Here is a 19,755-nt window from a genome sequence, read left to right as displayed (position 1 = left end):
CCATCTGGTCCTGGGCTTTTGTTTGTTGGAAGATTTTTAATCACAGTTTCAATTTCAGTGCTTGTGAATGGTCTGTTTAAATTTTCTGTTTCTTCCTGGTTCAGTCTTGGAAGGTTGTGCTTTTCTAAGAATTTGTCCATTTCTTCCAGGTTGTCCATTTTATTGGCATAGAGATGCTTGTAGTAATCCTGCATGATTTTTTGTATTTCTGCAGTGTCAGTTGTTACGTCTCCCTTTTCTAATTCTATTGGTTTGAGTCTTCCCCCTTTTTTTCTTGATGAGTCTGGCTAATGGTTTATCAATTTTGTTTATCTTCTCAAATAACCAGCTTTTAGTTTTATTGATCTTAGCTATTGTTTCCTTCATTTCTTTTTCATTTATTTCTGATCTGATCTTTATTATTTCTTTCCTTCTGCTAAATTTGGGGTTTTTTTTTTTCTTCTTTCTGTAATTGCTTTAGGTGTAAGGTTAGGTTGTTTACTTGAGATGTTTCTTTTTGCTTAAGGTAGGATTGTATTGCTATAAACTTCCCTCGTAGAACTGCTTTTGCTGCATCCCGTAGGTTTTGGGTCATTTTGTTTTCATTGTCATTTGTTTATTGGTATTTTTGATTTCCTCTGTGATTTCTTCAGCGATCTCTTGGTTATTTAGTAGTGTATTGTTTAGCCTCCATGTGTTTGTATATTTTAAAGATTTTTTCCTGTAATTGATATCTAGTCCCATAGAGTTGTGGTCGGAAAAGATACTTGATATGGTTTCAATTTTCTTAATTTTACCAAGGCTTGCTTTGTGACCCAAGATATGATCTGTCCTGGAGAATTCTCCATGAGCACTTGAGAAGAATGTGTATTCTGTTGTTTTTGGATGGAATGTCCTATAAATATCAATTAAGTCCATCTTGTTTCAAGTATCATTTAAAGCTTGTGTTTCCTTATTTATTTTCAGTTTGGATGACCTGTCCATTGGTGAAAGTGGGGTGTTCAAGTCCCCTCGTATTATTGTGTTACTGTCGATTTCCCCTTTTATGGATGTTAGCATTTGCCTTATGTATTGAGGTGCTCCTATGTTGCGTGCATAAATTGTCTCTTGTAATAGTCTTTAATTTAAAGTCTATTTTGTCTGATATGAGAATTGCTACTCCAGCTTTCTTTTGATTTTCATTTACATGGAATATCTTTTTGCATCCCCACTTTCAGTCTGTATGTGTCCCTAGGTCTGAAGTGAGTATCTTGTAGACAGCATATATATGGGTCTTGTTTTTGTGTCCATTCAGCCAGTCTTTGTCTTCTGGTGGGAGCATTTAATCCATTTACATTTAAGGTAGTTATCGATATGTATGTACCTATTACCATTTTCTTAATTGTTTTGGGTTTGTTATTGTAGGTCTTTTCCTTCTCTTCTATTTCCTGCCTAGAGAAGTTCCTTTAGCATTTGTTGTAAAGCTGGTTTGGTGGTGCTGAATTCTCTTAGCTTTGCTGTTCTGTAAAGGTTTTAATTGCTCTGTCGAATCTGAATGAGGTCCTTGCTGGGTGAGTAATCTTGGTTGTAGGTTTCTCCCTTTCATCACTTCAGGTATGTCCTGCCACTCCTTTCTGGCTTGCAGAGTTTCTGCTGAAAGATCAGCTGTTAACCTTTTGGGGATTCCCTTGTATGTTATTTGTTGTTTTTCCCTTGCTGCTTTTAATATTTTTTCTTTGTATTTAATTTTTGATAGTTTGATTAATATGTGTCTTGGCGTGTTTCTCCTTGGATTTATCCTGTATGGCACTCTCTGTGCTTCCTGGATTTGATTAACTACTTCCTTTCCCATATTAGGGAAGTTTTCAACTATAATCTCTTCAAATATTTTCTCAGTCCCTTTCTTTTTTCCTTCTTCTTCTGGGAGCCCTATAATTCGAATGTTGGTGTGTCTAATGTTGACCCAGTGGTCTATAAGATTTTCCTCAATTGTTTTCATTCTTTTTTCTTTATTCTGCTCTGCAGTAGTTATTTCCACCATTGTTTTTTCCAGGTCACTTATCCGTTCTTCTGCCTCAGTTATTCTGCTATTGATTCCTTCTAGAGAACTCTTAATTTCATTTATTGTGTTGTTCATGACTGTTTGTTTGCTCTTCAGTTCTTCTAGGTCCTTGTTAAACGTTTCTTGTATTTTCTCCATTCTTTTTCCAAGATTTTGGATCATCTTTACTATCATTACTCTGAATTCTTTTTCAGGTAGACTGCCTATTTCCTCTTCATTTGTTAGGTCTGGTAGGTTTTTACCTTGCTCCTTCATCTGATGTGTGTTTCTCTGTCTTCTCATTTTGCTTAACTTACTGTGTTTGGGGTCTCTTTTTTGCACGCTGCGTGTTCATAGTTCCCGTTGTTTTTGGTGTCTGCCCCAGTGGCTAAGATTGGTTCAGTGGGTTGTGTAGGCTTCCTGGTGGAGGGGACTCGCTCCTGTGTTCTGGTGGATGAGGCTGGATCTTATCTTTCTGGTGGGCAGGACTGCATCCGTTGGTGTGTTTTGGGGTGTCTTTAACCTTATTAGGATTTTAGGCATCCTCTCTGCTAATGGGTGGGATTGTTTTTATGTCTTGCTAGTTGTTTGGCATAGGGTGTCCAGCAGTGTAGCTTGCTGGTTGTTGAGTCGAGCTGGGTCTTAACTTTGAGGTGGAGATCTCTGGGAGAGCTTTCGCCATTTGATATTATGTGGAGCTGGGAGGTCTTTGGTGCACCAATATTCTGAACTCGTCTCTCCCACCTCAGAGGCACAGGCCTGACCCCTGGCTGGAGCACCAAGAGCATGTCAGCCACACAGCTCAGAGTAAAAGGGAGAAAGAAAGAAAGAAAGAGAGAGAGAGAGAGAGAGAGAGAGAGAGAGGGAGGGAGGGAGAGGGGTGGGGGGGGAGGGAGGGAGGGAGAAAAGGAGGGAGGAAGAAGAAGAATAAAATAAAAACAAGTAAAGTTATTAAAATAAAAAAAATTTTTTAATTAAAATAAAAAAGTTAAAAAGTAATTTAAAAAAAGAAAAAATAGAGAACCAACCACACAGCCCAGAGAAAAAGGGAAAAAGAAAGAAAAAAAGAGAGAGAGAGAGAGAGAGAGAGAGAGAGAGGGAGGGAGGGAGAGGGGTGGGGGGGGAGGGAGGGAGGGAGAAAAGGAGGGAGGAAGAAGAAGAATAAAATAAAAACAAGTAAAGTTATTAAAATAAAAAAAATTTTTTAATTAAAATAAAAAAGTTAAAAAGTAATTTAAAAAAAGAAAAAATAGAGAAAGAAATAAGAAAGCAACCAAACCAAAAAACAAATCCACTAATTATAACAAGTGCTAAAAACTATATTAAAAAAAAAAACGGACAGACAGATCCCTAGCACAAATGGTAAAAGCAAAGCTATACAGACAAAATCACACAAAGAAACATACAAATACACACTCACAAAAAGTGAAAAAGGAAAAAAATATATATCTACATACAAAAAAAAAAGGAAGAGTGTAACCAAATCATTAAAGAAATCTACCAATGTTAATAAGCTCTAAATACTAAACTAAGTTAACATAAAACCAGAAACAAATTAGATGTAGAAAGCAAACCTCAAGTCTACAGTTGCTCCGAACGTCCACCGCCTCAATCTTGGGATGATGCATTATCTATTCAGGTATTCCAGAGATGCAGGGTATATCAGGTTGACTGTGGACATTTAATCTGCTGCTCCTGAGGCCATTGGGAGAAATTTCCCTTTGTCTTCTTTCTTCACACAGCTCCTGGGGTTCAGGTTTGCATTTGGCCCCAAATTTAAATTTTGGCCTCTGTGTGTAGGTCACCTGAGGGCATCTGTTCCTGCCCAGACTTGGTAGGGGGTGTTTAAAAGAGTGGCTTATTCTGGGGCTCTGGCTCACTCAGGCTGGGGACAAGGAGGGGTACGGAATGTGGGGTGCGCCTGCAGCGGCAGAGGCCAGCATGACATTGCAACAGCCTGAGGCGCGCTATGTGTTCTCCCAGGGAAGTTGGCCCTGGATCATGGGATCCTGGCAGTGGTGGGCTGCATAGGCTTCTAGGAGGGGAGGTGTGCATAGTGACCTGTGCTTGTACACAGGCTTCTTGGTGGCTGCAGCAGCAGCCTTAGCGTCTCATGCCCGTTTCTGGGGTCCGCGCTGATAGCCACAGCTCGTGCTTATCTCTGGGGCTCGTTGAGGCAGTGCTTTGAATCCCCTCTCCTTGCGCACCCTGAAACAATGGTTTCTTGCCTCCTAGGCAGTTCCAGACTTTTTCTCAGACTATCGCCCAGACTTGGTAGGGGGTGTTTAAAAGAGTGGCTTATTCTGGGGCTCTGGCTCACTCAGGCTGGGGACAAGGAGGGGTACGGAATGTGGGGTGCGCCTGCAGCGGCAGAGGCCAGCATGACATTGCAACAGCCTGAGGCGCGCTATGTGTTCTCCCAGGGAAGTTGGCCCTGGATCACGGGATCCTGGCAGTGGTGGGCTGCATAGGCTTCTAGGAGGGGAGGTGTGCATAGTGACCTGTGCTTGTACACAGGCTTCTTGGTGGCTGCAGCAGCAGCCTTAGCGTCTCATGCCCGTTTCTGGGGTCCGCGCTGATAGCCACAGCTCGTGCTTATCTCTGGGGCTCGTTGAGGCAGTGCTTTGAATCCCCTCTCCTTGCGCACCCTGAAACAATGGTTTCTTGCCTCCTAGGCAGTTCCAGACTTTTTCTCAGACTATCTCCTGGCTAGCTGTGGCACACTAGCCCCCTTCAGGCTGTGTTCATGCAGCCAACCCCAGTCCTCTCTCTGGGATCTGACTTCCGAAGCCCAAGCCTCAGCTCCCAGCCCCCACCCACCCCGGCGGGTGAGCAGACAAGCCTCTCGCGCTGGTGAGTGCTGGTCGGCACTGATCCTCTGTGCGGGAATCTCTTTGCTTTGCCCTCCGCACCCCTGTTGCTGCGCTCTCCTCCATGGCTCCGAAGCTTCCCCCTCCGCCACCCACAGTCTCCGCCCACGAAGGGGCTTCCTAGTGTGTGGAAACTTTTCCTCCTTCACAGCTCCCTCCCCAAGGTGCAGGTCCATCCTTATTCTTTTGTCTCTGTTTTTTCTTGTTTCTTTTGCCCTACCCAGGTATGTGGGGAGTTTCTTGCCTTTTGGGAAGTCTGAGGTCTTCTGCCAGCGTTCAGTAGGTGTTCTGTAGGAGTTGTTCCATATGTAGATGTATTTCTGATGTATTTGTGGGGAAGAAGGTGATCTCCACATTTTACTCCTCTACCATCTTGAAGGTCTCCCCTAGATTTCCATTTTGAAAAGATATGTTGACCTTTGTGTGTAGACTGGAGTGAGCAGAGTCTAGAGGGAAAATGGGAGGGTAATTAGAAAGCTATTTTTCAGTCTAGGCAAAAGATAATGTTGGCTTAGATTGAGTTATTGTTCAAGACACATCCAGTCTCTTCCTCCTCCACCATGGGTTGGAGTATGCTTCCCTTCCCTGGCCAGCCTTTGAGACTGACCATGTGCTTGCTTTGGCCAATGGAAGGTGACAAGATATAACACAGGCAATAGTATTAAATGTTTTAGTGCAGGGGTCCCCAACCCCCGGATCATGGACCAGTACCGGTCTGTGGCCTGTTAGGAACCGGGCCACACAACAAGAAGTGAGCAGCGGGCAAGCGAGTGAAGCTTCATCTGTATTTACAGCTGCTCCCCATCACTCGCATTATCGCCTGACCTCCACCTCCTGTCAGCATTATGGTGAGTGTATAATTATTTCATTATATATTACAATGTAATAATAATAGAAATAAAGTACACAATAAATGTAATGGGCTTGAATCATCCCAAAACTATCCCCCCACCGTCTGGTCCGTGGAAAAATTGTCTTCCACGAAACTGGTCCCTGGTGCCAAAAAGGTTGGGGACTGCTCTTTTAGTGGTTTAACTTGTCTGTCTTACTCCTTGGTCTGCCATGAGAAGACCACGCCCCAGGTAGCTGCCGCTCTGGCATGGCCCATCTAAGCCACCTGCCTCACAGCCTGAAGTGGAGCTGCTCTGGCCAAGTCAAAGAACCATGAGCAAAAATCATCTAAACTTATAATCCACTGAGTTTTGGTTTGGTTTGGTATGTAGCATTATATTATACCACATTATATGTGGTGTTAGTGACACTGGAGGGAAATTGGTGAATTTGATATATATTTTAGTGACAGGTTATGAGTTTCTGGTTTGAGTGGGTGGCTGTGTGGTGATATCATTTACTGACACAAGAAAGACAAGAAAGAACAGTGTTTGGAAGAGAAGACCAAGGTTTCTATTAAATACATTATATTTGAAATGCTTATTAACATGCAACTTCACATGTAAGACAATTATATACATGAGTCTGAAATTTTGAGGACAGGTATGGCCTGGAGGATAAAGTTTTAGAGTCACTGGTGTATAGACATATTTACCCAAGGAACTGGATGAAATCTCCCAAGGAACAAGTGAAGTTAACACAAACGAAAGGGCTTATGATAGAGGCTCATGGCACTGCATTTTTTAGAGGTCTTATAAAAGAAGTAGAGAGATTGAAAATGAGCAGCCAGGTGTTCATAGGATGGAGACCAGGAGAACTTGTCACATAGTCCCTACACAATACTAGGGGAATTTGTATACAGATACGTCTGGTTAGGGTTAGTGTTAGGGTTAAGGTCTTATTGTAGCAATGTTAATTTCTTGGGTGGGTATTGTGAATTTGTAGGAGATGTGCTTGTTTTTAGGAGTTATGTGATGAAGTATTTAGGGGTGAAATGTCATACTGTTTGCAACTTTCAAATTGTCCAGCAAAAAATAATGTATAGACACATATTTACATAACTGTGTGCATACACATATATCAGTGAGGCTACAGAGTATTTGACTTAAACAACTAAATTAAGAAGCTTAATTTATTAGATGAGTACAGAACAACGAGAGGATGTACATTTTCAGACAAGTATGGAACATTGTGAAAACTGACTACACATTGGTCTATTGAGTAGGGGTCAATAAATTTCAAAGATTTTAAAATTATATAAATCATGGTCTCTGATTACAGTGAAATTAAATTTTAAAATAATAACAATGATAATTTAAAATCCCATTATTTGGAAAATTATAGATTATTTATAGAAAGTATGGAGGATGGATTAGAGGGTATCATGGTTGGAAGCAGGAATCCAAGTGAGGAAGCTATTAGTGTTCCAGAGAAGAGATGGTAAAGCTCTGTGTTGAGACAGTATGAGTGGAAAAGTGAAAGGGATTTGATGACTGATTGTACTAGGAGGCTGAGGGAGAGTGAGTAGTAGAGGTGACTTCTGGGTTTTGGATGGATGGTGGTGTCATTAATTGTGAGAGGGGACATGTTGATTGGAATGTCTTTGGGACATGCATATAGAGGTAGTTAGTTATTCAAATTTGGCACTTGAGAGTGGTCTGAGCAAGATATAGAGATTTTGTGAAGTATCCACATTTACATGATGAATATAGCCATGGGAGTGGACCCAGTCATTCAAGCAAAGGGTTAGAAGGCAGTCAAGGAAAGAGCTGTGGGGCATACACAACAGCTGAGGTAGTCATAGCAAAATGAGCCCATGAAGGAGACAAGTGAAATAGTCAGAAGTGAAGGAAAGTGAATGGATGATTGACTCCAGATGAAAGAATGATTAATTCCAGCTGAACTCTGAGAAAAACATGGTAAATAGTGTTAAGGACTAGAGTTCTTTGGTTGGAAGTTCTAATGCCTTATGTTTCATTTGTTTGATTTCATGACAAAACCCCCAAATGTTCATCACTTTACCTGCATTTTCTTTTCCCAGTCTCCCTGTCTCTTACTAAATTATTTTAACCAGAAGTGATTTATAGTTTATGTTCCAGAACTGAAATTCTAGAGTTGATGTAATTGTTTTCGAGACTAGATTTTACATAAAGGGAATGGTTGTGAACTCAGAGATGTTATAATTTGCCCAAAGTCACACAGTAAGTCTTGTTCCCCATCTAAAGGTTTATCTAAACTAATTAGAAGTAATGTAGGATTTTCATATGCCTTAATTGCCTTTCTAGAAATCTTCATTAACTCTATACTACTTTTTAAAAAAATTTATTTATTTTTTTATTTATTTTTACTTTTGGTTGTGTTGTGTCTTCGTTGCTACACGCGGGCTTTCTCTAGTTGCGGCGAGCCGGGGGCTACTCTTTGTTGCGGTGTGCGGGCTTCTCATTGCGGTGGCTTCTCTTGTTGCAGAGCACCGGCTCTAGGTGCGTGGGCTTCAGTAGTTGTGGCACGTGGGCTCAGTAGTTGTGGCTCGTGGGCTCTAGAGTGGAGGCTCAGTAGTTGTGGCACACGGGCTTAGTTGCTCCATGGCATGTGGGATCTTCCCAGACCAGGGCTCGAACCCATGTCCCCTGCATTGGCAGGAGGATTCTTAACCACTGTGCCACCAGGGAAGCCCCTATACTACTTTTTGAAAGGGGTGTAACTGCACTTATTTTCTATTTTGGGTGCAGTACTAACATGATTTAGTTAAATGGTACTGTAGAGGGCTTTCAGTTTAGCGATTAAATGGATTATCCCTAAAGTTTTTAATACTTTTTTCTCAAAATGGGCATATCTTTCGCTTTGTTAATTATTGTAGTAGCACAAGCTTAGTTCCTTTAGCATCACTGTAAAATTCACTCTCTAGATTTCTGGGTTGCATGTTTCGTGACATTTCCCCGCATCCTTTTTCTCCTTCACTTTTCTGAGTGATTTTCATGTTAGTTATGCTGTCCATTGAGAGTGGCAATCTTTTATTAATCATTATATCCTATATCTCCTCTCTAGGAGTTAGCATGACAGTTTTCACTCAGTAGATATTCCTTAAATAAGTAAATTAAAAATATGCATATTGGGTATCCTAGTGATTAAGAATGCAGGGTGTAGGGACTGCCTGCCTGGGTTTGAATATTGCCTCTACCTCCTGCTAGCTGTATAACCTTAGGAAAGTTAATCTCTGTTTCTCTGCTTCAGTGTTCTCATCTGTAAAATGGGGATAATAATAGTACCTAATTTATGGGGTGGTTGTGAGAATAAAATATGCTAATCTGTATACAGCAAGTAGCACACTTGGCGTATGGCAGATATTTTTAAATGTTTCTATTTTTAAGACTCTAACTTATAAATTCTTTCTCTACTTCTTCACTTTAATACGATATTTCTCAACTTACTGTGTATCTTTATATATAGTGTGTCTTTTGAGCTCTGTAGTCACCCTCCAAAGTAAGCATGGCAGAAATTATCCTTTTCCCATAGTTAGGCACCTGAGGCCCCTGGAGCTCTGCCGGGGGGCAGTGGAGCAGAGTGAAGAACAGTGAATTTACAGTCAGAGGGATATGGATTTGTGCCCTGGTTCTTCACCTTTTAACTTAGATCTTTGGTAAACTGTTTTCCTGTATAATAGAGAATAATCACAATACTTCACCAAAAAACAAAAAAACAGTTGTGAGGTTTAAGTGTGAGATAATTCACAGGGAATGCTAACCAACACCTCTGATATAAATAGTCAATAAATATTAGCATTCTGTTTTCCATTTCTCCCAATTTTTTGTGTTCTTTGTTATACATTTTAAATCTAGATTATATAATGCTATCGACTATGCTCTTTTTTTGGTTAGCATTGACACACCAAGTAGTTTGTAAAATTTCTAAAACAGAGGGTTTAATCTCATATGTTCTCTGTATCTTTAATATCTTTTTAATATACCAGAACTAGTAGCTAGAATGTCTTTAATAGATACATGACTTAATATTTTGTTGCAGTGTTTCAAACTATGTTAGTCCCATTATTTGTACAAAATAGTAATAGGTATTTAAAAAATATTTATGTAGGTTTCTTTTTAGACTCTAAGAACAAGATTTTTTTTTTTTTTTTTTTTTGCGGTACACGGGCCTCTCACTGTTGTGGCCTCTCCCGTTGCGGAGCACAGGCTCCGGACGCGCAGGCTCGGCGGCCATGGCTCACGGGCCCAGCTGCTCCGCGGCATGTGGGATCTTCCCAGACTGGGGCACGAACCCGTGTCCCCTGCATCGGCAGGAGGACTCTCAACCACCGCACCACCAGGGAAGCCCAGAACTAGATTTTTTTAAATAGCAGAAGCTTTGCCTTTTGTGGACTTCAGTCTTTCTATCAAATGGAGATTTCTGGAGCACTCAGTCTTCCTATTTACATTAACTAATGATTGCTAAATTATTTTAAAATAGCAGGCTCTGCGATAAAACTTAAGCCTGCTGAAGATAAGGATGATAATAATGCTGATATGTATAAACGAGGCTTTCTGTACTCATTGGAATGTGCTGTATTCTTGCAGACCTTTCTCTGGGAGCTATCTCCTTTCTGATATATGCAGTTCATTTACTCTACACTTTCAGTCCTAAATTTTAGTAATTGCAAAACATTTGAGGAGCATGGGGTGGAAAAAAACACTCAAATGTGTTTTTACCATATCTTTGTGTTAGTAATTTTTTTGAAAAATATTGTACCTGTTATTAAAAAAATCTGTGATTTGCAATTTAATTCAAAGAATGCACTTAGAACTTGAAAACTAATAGTATACAATTAAAGTTTTCTTTTCTTTTCTTTCGAATTCCAGAGCAAGTTAAACTGGGTGAAATTGTGACTAATATTGATTCAGTGAGTAAAAAAATGGAGAAAGAGAAGCAACAGCACCATGCGAAGACCAGGTAATGTGTAATCGGCTAACTTACAGAAAACATACACTATTCTACTTTGCCAGTATTTGCTGACCAATTGTCATGGTTTCTCAAGTCTGTTAACACCCCATGCATGAGGCTAATTCATCTTTCTGCTTGAGTACCTCAAGGCATATTAATTATCAAAATTTTAGTTTTCAGTTCAATTAACTTTTGAACTGGAAGATGTCTGATTAGTTAAGCAAACCATCTGGGTTTTAGCATAAGCTCAAATCCAATTTGTGGCTTTCTTGAGAAAAATGCCATATTTTGTTTTTTGGTTCAATTAACTTTTGAACTGGAAGATGTCTGATTAGTTAAGCAAACCATCTGGGTTTTAGCATAAGCTCAAATCCAATTTGTGGCTTTCTTGAGAAAAATGCCATATTTTATGATAATATTACATAAGTTTGGTATTTTAATAATTCATCTGCAGCTATTATGGAACAGAGTTGTTATAATTTTTCTTTTTTAATATAATAATTTAAAGTTAGTCTTTTTCTAACAGAAGGTGAGGGTGATCCTACTGAGCACAGTTTGAAGGAATTTTGAGCATTGCTTCTGCTTTCCAAAGGTGTCTGGAGATGGGTCAGTTACTTTTCTGAGTTATTTCACTAAATAACAGCATCATCTTTGGGGTAATGTTACAATTGTATGCATAATTTTTGGCCCTAAAGCTACAGATAGAACCTCTAAAGGCCCTTCAGCACATTTTGTAGGAACATTTATACTTGTAGAATGTAAATACTGCTCTGTTAAAATGTATTTTTCAGTGGCTTGTTTTGTATTAATTCATTACATAACATGGTCAGAAATGTGGGGTAATTGGCACAGGTATAAATAATAGAAATTAGAGAAAATGTTGCTGTGGCTGTAAAGAATGTCCTGGATCTTCCAACATTTATCCTGCAAACTGTGCTTAACACTACAAGTTTTATGCTCAGAAGTAACCACTTTCTTGGCTTAAAGTGTAATACGATACTGGAATTTGGAAGAGTGGAGTATATGTACAGCTTTAATACTGAGGGTTTGGTTTTATCCATGGTAAGAGAAGATATTAATTAGGAAGGAAAATAAATGATTGTATTGGAAATTTACTAGTTAAAAAAAATGTTCTTTTGCCTTTACTTAAGTTAACCTGAGACCCAGGTTGGTCTAGCAGAGTGTTGCCTGCTAAAAGAGTAGTTAATATAGCAATTTAACCAAAATTGGAGCACTCATTAATAATAAATCTGATCAGGTTTAATATCTTTCAGTATGTCTTTCTCAAGAGAGTACAGTATTTCCCAAAGAATTGTTTCTTCAGCAACTGGTGAAAGATAAAGATCTCTTGACATCTAACAATCCATGTTTAATGAAAACAAATCCTGCTTAATGAGGAAGATCAACTCCCTTTGAAATTAAGAGCAAGTACTTCAGTGACAGCCTGGGGTACATAGAAACTGAACTTCAGTCCACCAAGGCTGCCTTTATTTATAGCTAACTTATGGCGGTAACTTGTTTCCTACCACAGCAGTTGGCTTCTTTTCATAAATGTTAGAAGTGACTTAGCCATGAAGGTATAAGCAACAGAAAGGAAAATGGAATCAGTCAGGACATCAGGTAGGGGGTTGTTAACAATGCAGGGAAGGCTTTCGGACTAATTAGCATGAACTGCTCAACTCTTTGTGAGACCCTGGAAAGCTTTCTGTTCAAGACAAATCGAACCCAGAGAGAGGAGTTGTACAGAAACGACTTATAATTTCCTAGAAGATGCTGTGGAAAACACTAATTTTTAAGGTGACACATAATATTTTTAGGTAGACCATAAAAATATTGACCCAACAAAAGAAATTTCCTTGGAAAATAGATGAAGAAATATGATGGAATCTTATAAATGTATGTTTTTTTTCCTTTTCCCAAATTTCTCTATGTTTGACTTGCAAAGGAAAACAAAATTGAATACTTATGTATTTTCAAGTTTAAGTTTAAGGAACTGAAGTTCTTCAATACACCTTTGAATTCTAACTTCAAAGATTAATTATCATACATTAAATACTCTATATTTCAATAATGATAAATGTGAGTGCATTCTAAATATTAATTTTCCATCAAGGAAATTTATTTATTATGCATTTATTTATTAGAGCTAATTTTTTAGTTGATAATATTTGGTACATTTGAAGGTATGACAACTGCATTTCTGTCTTTCAGGCAAGTGAGCCTCAACTTCTTCCCCTAGTTTTGTGATCAGTGGGAGTTTCTTATGTGTTACAGAACAATTTGTATTTAGGTTATTCTGATCAATTTAATAACAGAATGAGGATATTATAAAATAATGATAGAATTCCTCATGGCATTTCACATTTGTGTTGAAACAACTCTGGTATTTCACCTTAATGTTTGCACAATATTTTGCTTAAGTGAACGAATTGTGGTCTACTTCTGTTAGAATCTTTCATTAATAGGGAATCATTGAAGAATGCAATTAATAGTTCTAATTTGGAGATTTAACTAATAGTTAACCAGGGACTAGTTATAAGGAAGCAAAGCAAACTACAACTATGTATTTTGATCCCATTCTTGATCATATAAATAAAATTCTAGAATTTCAAATGGAGTTTTGCAAAGCTGCCTGCATACTCAGACCTCCCACATTTTCCCTTGACAATATGATTTTGTCATATAAGGGGTACCTCGGTTCTTCGGCCAACTGCATAAACGTGACCACATGAGTGACAGCTAGACTAATGGATCCTATAAGTCACTCATTTATTTACTATTTATTGAACACCTACTATATGCCAGATATGAAACTCAAAAGCGGACAGTCACAGACTTTCTTCATAGACCCTAGTTTTTTGATGGGCAGAATGTTTTAAAATCCTAAAAATTTATGTAACATTTCTATAATATTTGAACTAGCAATTGCATTTCTAGGCCAAAATAATGACGTGCATCTTTGTACGTTTACAAAGAAATATATTCACTATACGTTATCAAGTATAAAAAATAAGCTAAAAAGTTCATGTACATTTATGTACACCTAAACAGAGTGAAGGTGTGGGGTATATTACACATGTTAATCATGACCAATAGAGTGAGTATAAAGTAGTAATAAGGCGCTTACTTAGTTCCTTAAATCCCACTGCCTGGATTCCAATCCTGGCTCCACCCATTTGTAGCTGGTGTAATCTGAACTATATACTACTTAACCCCTAAATCTCTTAGTCTCTTCCTTTATAAAATGAGTATAATAATAGTAAATATTCAGAGGCTTGTTGTGAGTATTAAATGCGGTAAGACACATAAAGGGCTTAGAATAGTGCTCAGCTCATAGGAAGCATTTAAGTCTTTGCAATTATTATTCATGTACTAGGGTAGTAATTTAGGGGTAATTTTCATTTTCTTACTTTTGCTTATTTACATTTTCTAAAGTTGCTACATGGTGCCCTTTTTTTTGATTCAGCTGACTTGGTTGAAGCTCTCCAAGTCATGATAGGAAAACATCTTGCAAAACAGAAGAAATAGATATGATACGTGTTCATTTTTCTGATTTTTATTAGAATTTTTCTTTCAGAAAGCAAATGTTCCTATGTTATCCCTGCTTAGATCCAGCAAAATTTGGTATTATTTTATCTTCATTCAATAATAAATATTTATAGAGGGCCTACCATGAGCCCCTTACTCTGCAGTGAAGGTCCTGAGGATACAATAGTCATAGTCTCTGTCGATAGGAGATGAGGTTTTCTCTCCATGATTAGCATCTAATCCTGTAACATTAGTCTAGAAAGTTTGATTACTAGTAAATCACTCAAAGCTCTACCTTCATGTTTTGGAAACAGAATGGTGGACTCATTTTGTGCCTTCCCCATCATCAACCTTGGCTTGCACTTACGACCCATGACCTCCTCTTCCTTGGGGCTTTTGAAAGAAAATGGTGAGTCACACTGCTTAAGTGTGGTAGCAACACAGTGACTTTCATTATTTTGTATTCATTTAAAATGCAAAGTCAAACAGCTAGTATTGAACAGTCATTTCCTTTATATTTCATTTCAAATAATGTGTCACAAGATAGAGATTTCAGAAACAACCACTAATAACTAATTTTCAGCTCCTTTATTTGAACTTTAGAGATTGGATTTTTTTAAATGTGTGTAAATATTGAAGGTTTTAGGAAATTATAAGGATAAATTCTTATAATTTTAAACATCTCTCTATAGTTGTTTTTGTTGTTTTAAAAAAATATGTATTTCTTCAAAAGAAAATATAGATGACCTTCTAATGTCCCTTAAGTGTGATTGAGCAACTCTCTGGAACTTGGTGAGCTATGTGATGACCTTGGGGGCTGTTGATTCAAATAAACTATTTTGTAGTTTTCCCTCTTTTTAACTTGTTACTCATGTTCTTGAGCTTCAGGCTGTCATTAAGAGAAAACTCTTCTTGTAGAGTGGGATTTTGATTGATTTTGGAATACATTTTTGAAAATTTGCAGAATAAACTCCTCCTTGGGTTCTCAAGGCACTCTTGTTTAAAATTTCCTTTATCTATCTACAATTTTACCAGCTGTTATTTGTTTGGATTATTATAGAAGGAATTTAAACATCAACTGGAGGCTCATCAAACACATTTTTATTAATCGAACCAATATTCATCCAAACTATTACTGTTTGTGAATATAATGTCAGAATCTTGAACACATACAATAGGTCTATTTAAAGTTTTTGCTTGTTATATTTGTCCATAGCTTAAATTCTTTTAAGGCTTGATCAGATAATTTGCAGCCCCAGGGTAGTAGAATAATGTGTGGTCTCAGTTGAGTCTAGTATTAAGTATGTATGTGAAGAGGTAAGTGCTGTCAAAAATTCCTCATATGGTATAGGGTCCAGTGGGTGAAATAGTTTTGATAGATAACAGTCTTAAAATCTGATAACCCTAGGGACTTCCCTGGTGGTCCAGTGGTAAAGAATCTGCCTTCCAATGCAGGGGACACGGATTTGGTCCCTGGTTGGGGAACTAAGATCCCACATGCTGCAGGGCGAACTAAGCCTGCGCGCCACAACTACTGAGTTCTTGTGCCTCAACTAGAGAGCCTGCATGCTGCAAACTACAGAGCCCACACGCTCTGGAGCCCGAGTGCCACAACTAGAGAGAGAAAGCCCACACACTGCAACTAGAGAGAAGCCCACCTGCTGCAACAAAGAGCCCACATGCCTCAACGAAATTCCTGCGTGCCACAACTAAGATCCGAGATAGCCAAAAAATATATAAATAAATAAATAAATAAAATAAACAAATAAAATATTTTTTTAAAAAACCCCGATGACCCTGAAAGCTGAGGTGTACAGCCCTTAACTACGATGTAGTGAAAGTTCTACTAATTGTGTGACATTTAGAGTTTATTCAGGGACATCCTAAGGGTTGATGAAAGCCTCTATTTTCAAATACCATCCACCTCAGGTAAATCATATGTGTCTTTCCCTTGTGGAGGAGCCTATTAACCCATTGAAGTGTTTGGTAATTCTCATGGCTTTAGTTTGAAAGTAGATATGTGAGTCTTCTTTTTCTGTATATGTGGAGCTTACTTACTATACAGGAGCTTGACCACTGTTTGTTTAGTGCTAAAGATAAGATAGAAGACCTTTCTTCTAAAATATTTGTTGAGAGAATCCCAGTTACTAGCTATAGATTATTGTGAAATTGTGAGTGGAAGGCTGGCACCTACATGATATGTTTTGAGATTTGCTAAAGCTTCTAGCTGTGCAAAAATGTTCTGCTGAAATATCTGAAATATTTACTAATAGAACTATAGCTTCATGAAACCTAAAGAATTCATATACTTATCACAGTGACTGGCACATTTTGGGCATTAATAAACATTTGTTAAATGAATGTATGAATGAATGAAGATAAATTAAAAGGAGAAGCCACTCAAATGGAATATACTTCTGTATGTATCTATGTGTCTGTTTCTACATAGTAAGCTAAAACTTGATAACTGATAAAAGAAGAAAGATTTGGGGAAAATAAAATACAATAATAACAGCAGTGAATATAAACATGCAAAAGAATAACACTGGACACTATCTTTTTATAGTTCTTGTTTATGCTGATTATATGTAGACTGCACAGATACCATAAAAATAAGTAAAATGTTATGCAGTGTACTTTACATGATTTAAAACCAAATTGTTGGGCAGATTATTAGTTTTATGATGTAAGTCTCTCAATACTCATAAACCTCATGGGAAATTTAAAGTTAAACAGGCTAAAAGTATTAAAAATGGCAGTAAAAATTATTATTTCCAAATGCTACAGGGTAGCTATCCTTTTTTCCTTGAAATGAAAGGTATTTTTAATCAAGTAAGAATGGGAATTTCATCACTGCTTTGTTGTATGTGAGGTTTTTGTTTTATTTTGTTTTGTTTTAAGCTAAACTGCTCTTTTATAATTGCAACATTTTAAAAAATAAGGGCAGAAATATCTGAGGGGCTGTGGCCAGAAACTTATTTTATGTAAGCTACTAGTAAAATGTGAAAAATGTTGATTTTCTTTTTGAATAACCTAGGTGTGGTCCTGGCTTTGTGTCTTGGGTGAAGAAATAATGAATATGTTTTTTATGCTTGCTAATTTTTTAGTTCATTTTAAGGCTATAGTCTAAAAATTTGTACAACAAAGCCTTTTATCCACATATTATTGTAACTCTGTTTAGTAAGTTACAGTTTCACTGAATGTCTGAAACAGCCACTGAGGTCTGTTTAATAACAGAATGTTGCTTAAATTGTGAGAGAATATAGATCTTGTGGTTTTCTCTGGGGTGTATGGTAATTTACTGGGCTCTTAAAGTTGCCCAATTTTTTTTAGGATAAATAAATTATTCTTATTAAAGGAAAAAGGAAAGGAAATTAGAACATAGGCATTAAGACAGTCATGATTTCTATCCATTTGACATATAGTATGTAATAATAATATATTTATAATATTATATATGTAAATGTATGTACCTTATACTGTTTGAAGCCTTGCCTTTTAAAGCAGCATAGCACAGTGATTAAGAGTGAAGGCACTGGAGTTACTGTAGTTACTCTAATGAGGTTAGAATTCTGACCCTGCCAGTTTCTAGCTGGGAAACCTCATTCAAGTTAATCACTCTGTGACTCAGTTTCCTCATTGGTTAAATTGGGAATAATAACAATACCTACCTAAAGTTTTTTTGATAATGCTTGTGAAGTATATATCATACATCCTAGTGCTTAATAAATTGAGCTGTAATTCTTAGCTACAGTTCCCTTGATATACATAGTAAAGCATGATAGACTTGAAAAGGCTTTGACCTTGTCCTAAAGGACGTATTACTAGAAGCACAAGACACACCTTATTACAACTTTGCCTTACACTATCAAAGCACTGAACTCAGGAAGTGAGGTTTATGGTTATTGTGTAAACACAATCATGGCAGCCTTTCCTGGATTCAACTATTTTTGCCATTGTCATTGTTCGCATCCTGTTCTAGACCTTGACTCTGCCTGTTTGCCCTCCTATTTCAGTGAATTTGGAAGGTCATTCTTAAAATGATATTCCTCAAGCTCCCCTTTCACTGGTGATTTTTCTCCCCATCTTTATGATTCTAAGGGAATAGGCCCATGGTAGAAACTCTTTAACAGACTTTTTCAAAGAGAGTTCTAGGAAGGTGGCCATGTGTCAAAGAAGCCCACATTGCTCTCCATAAGAACCAGTTCTCTGTGTGGCCTGGTGCAGATCCTTTCAGTTCTCTGTCATCCTCAAGGAAAGAATGAAACTGCCCTCAATGAAGGGGATGAAAGGTTAGAAAATGTCCTTTTCCTGTATGGCTGCTTCTCAGATATTAAAACCTCTCTACATAATCATTGGCAGAAGAGAAGAGGACCAATCCCCCCAGACTCTGCTCTTGGCAAGATTTCTTACCTCTCCCTACTTGCTAAGTTCACAGCCTTGAGACCCTTAGGATGAATCTTATTAACTATGTCCTTTAACTCTGTCTACATTAGTCTCCACAAGACACCAAGGACTTCCAGGTCACCTCTTATCATCAAAACCCCACTATCTATATAATTCTGTATGTCTTTCTTTTCTGACTTTATCCCTCACCCTTCCCACCTCTGAAACCTGTTTACTGTTATCCTTGAACTGCTAGCCAGTAGCCAGCAAAAATCCTGAATCCTTAACCTCTTCTAAGTGTTCCCTTCACCTTCTTGGTCTAGTTGAAATCTGTGCTCTGTCCCCAACCCTCAGAACATTTATTTATCTGCTGCTCTCTTAAGAGGTGATGGTCTTCTCTCTCTCTCATTTTTCATGTCTCTGTGACTGGAGATGGTGAGGTGACCTCCTTATTCCTCATGCTGTTTCTAGACCATTCTCCCTCCCTCTTCACTAAATCTCCCAGCTTTGAATATCATGTCATCAAAGGATATCCTTCATTACCTCTCCTTCCTACTGTAATCTATTGATTTGTATCCATTCTCTCATATCCTAAAGACTTTAGCCCCTGGATCCTTGTAACTTTCACTAGCTCTAGTCTTATAATAACTCTTTGTGATTTTGGTATCCAAATAAATAAGCTCTCTAACTCATTGGCTTCTTGATTCCTTGAGCTCTTCTCCTCCAATGAGTTTGGTGCCTGTCATACTATATACATACATATATATATATATATATATATATATATATACACACACACACACACACACACACACACATATATATATATATTCTCTGAGAGTTATGGCCTAGAGACCTTTGCAATAGTTCCAAAATCTCATTTTGAAGAGCACCACCAGTCAACCAGACTACCTTCTAAACTCCAACATTTTTTTAAACTCCCACTGGGTGTCTGGGGGCCCCCAATGTTCATAGGCCTGGAGATTAATTTTTGAATTTTTTCTTGAGCTATACTCATTCTCTTGGTAATTTTATCTAATCCATAGCTTTAACTACCATTTATATGCAGACGACTTCAAATTTATATCTCCAGCCTGGTCATTCTCCTCAATTTCAGCTCACATTCAAATGCTTAATCAACATTTCTGC

The 19,755-nt window shown here is 37.9% G+C and overlaps 1 protein-coding gene across 1 annotated transcript in view; it reads left to right on the top strand.

The window, feature by feature from the left end:
- IQCM (IQ motif containing M) overlaps positions 1–19,755 on the top strand; it is a 361,168-nt gene that overhangs the window by 32,440 nt on the left and 308,973 nt on the right. The window contains exons 4-5 of the mRNA XM_028492548.1: positions 10,611–10,701; positions 14,535–14,629. Coding sequence (XP_028348349.1) covers positions 10,611–10,701; positions 14,535–14,629 — 186 coding nt within the window. The remainder of the gene's footprint in view (positions 1–10,610; positions 10,702–14,534; positions 14,630–19,755) is intronic.

This window comes from Physeter macrocephalus, chromosome 7 (genome assembly GCF_002837175.3).
Source record: "Physeter macrocephalus isolate SW-GA chromosome 7, ASM283717v5, whole genome shotgun sequence".
In the NCBI taxonomy this organism is placed as follows: Eukaryota; Metazoa; Chordata; class Mammalia; order Artiodactyla; family Physeteridae; genus Physeter; species Physeter macrocephalus.
The sequence above is the reverse complement of the archived record's forward strand: the minus strand, read 5'-3'. Positions and strand labels throughout refer to the sequence as shown.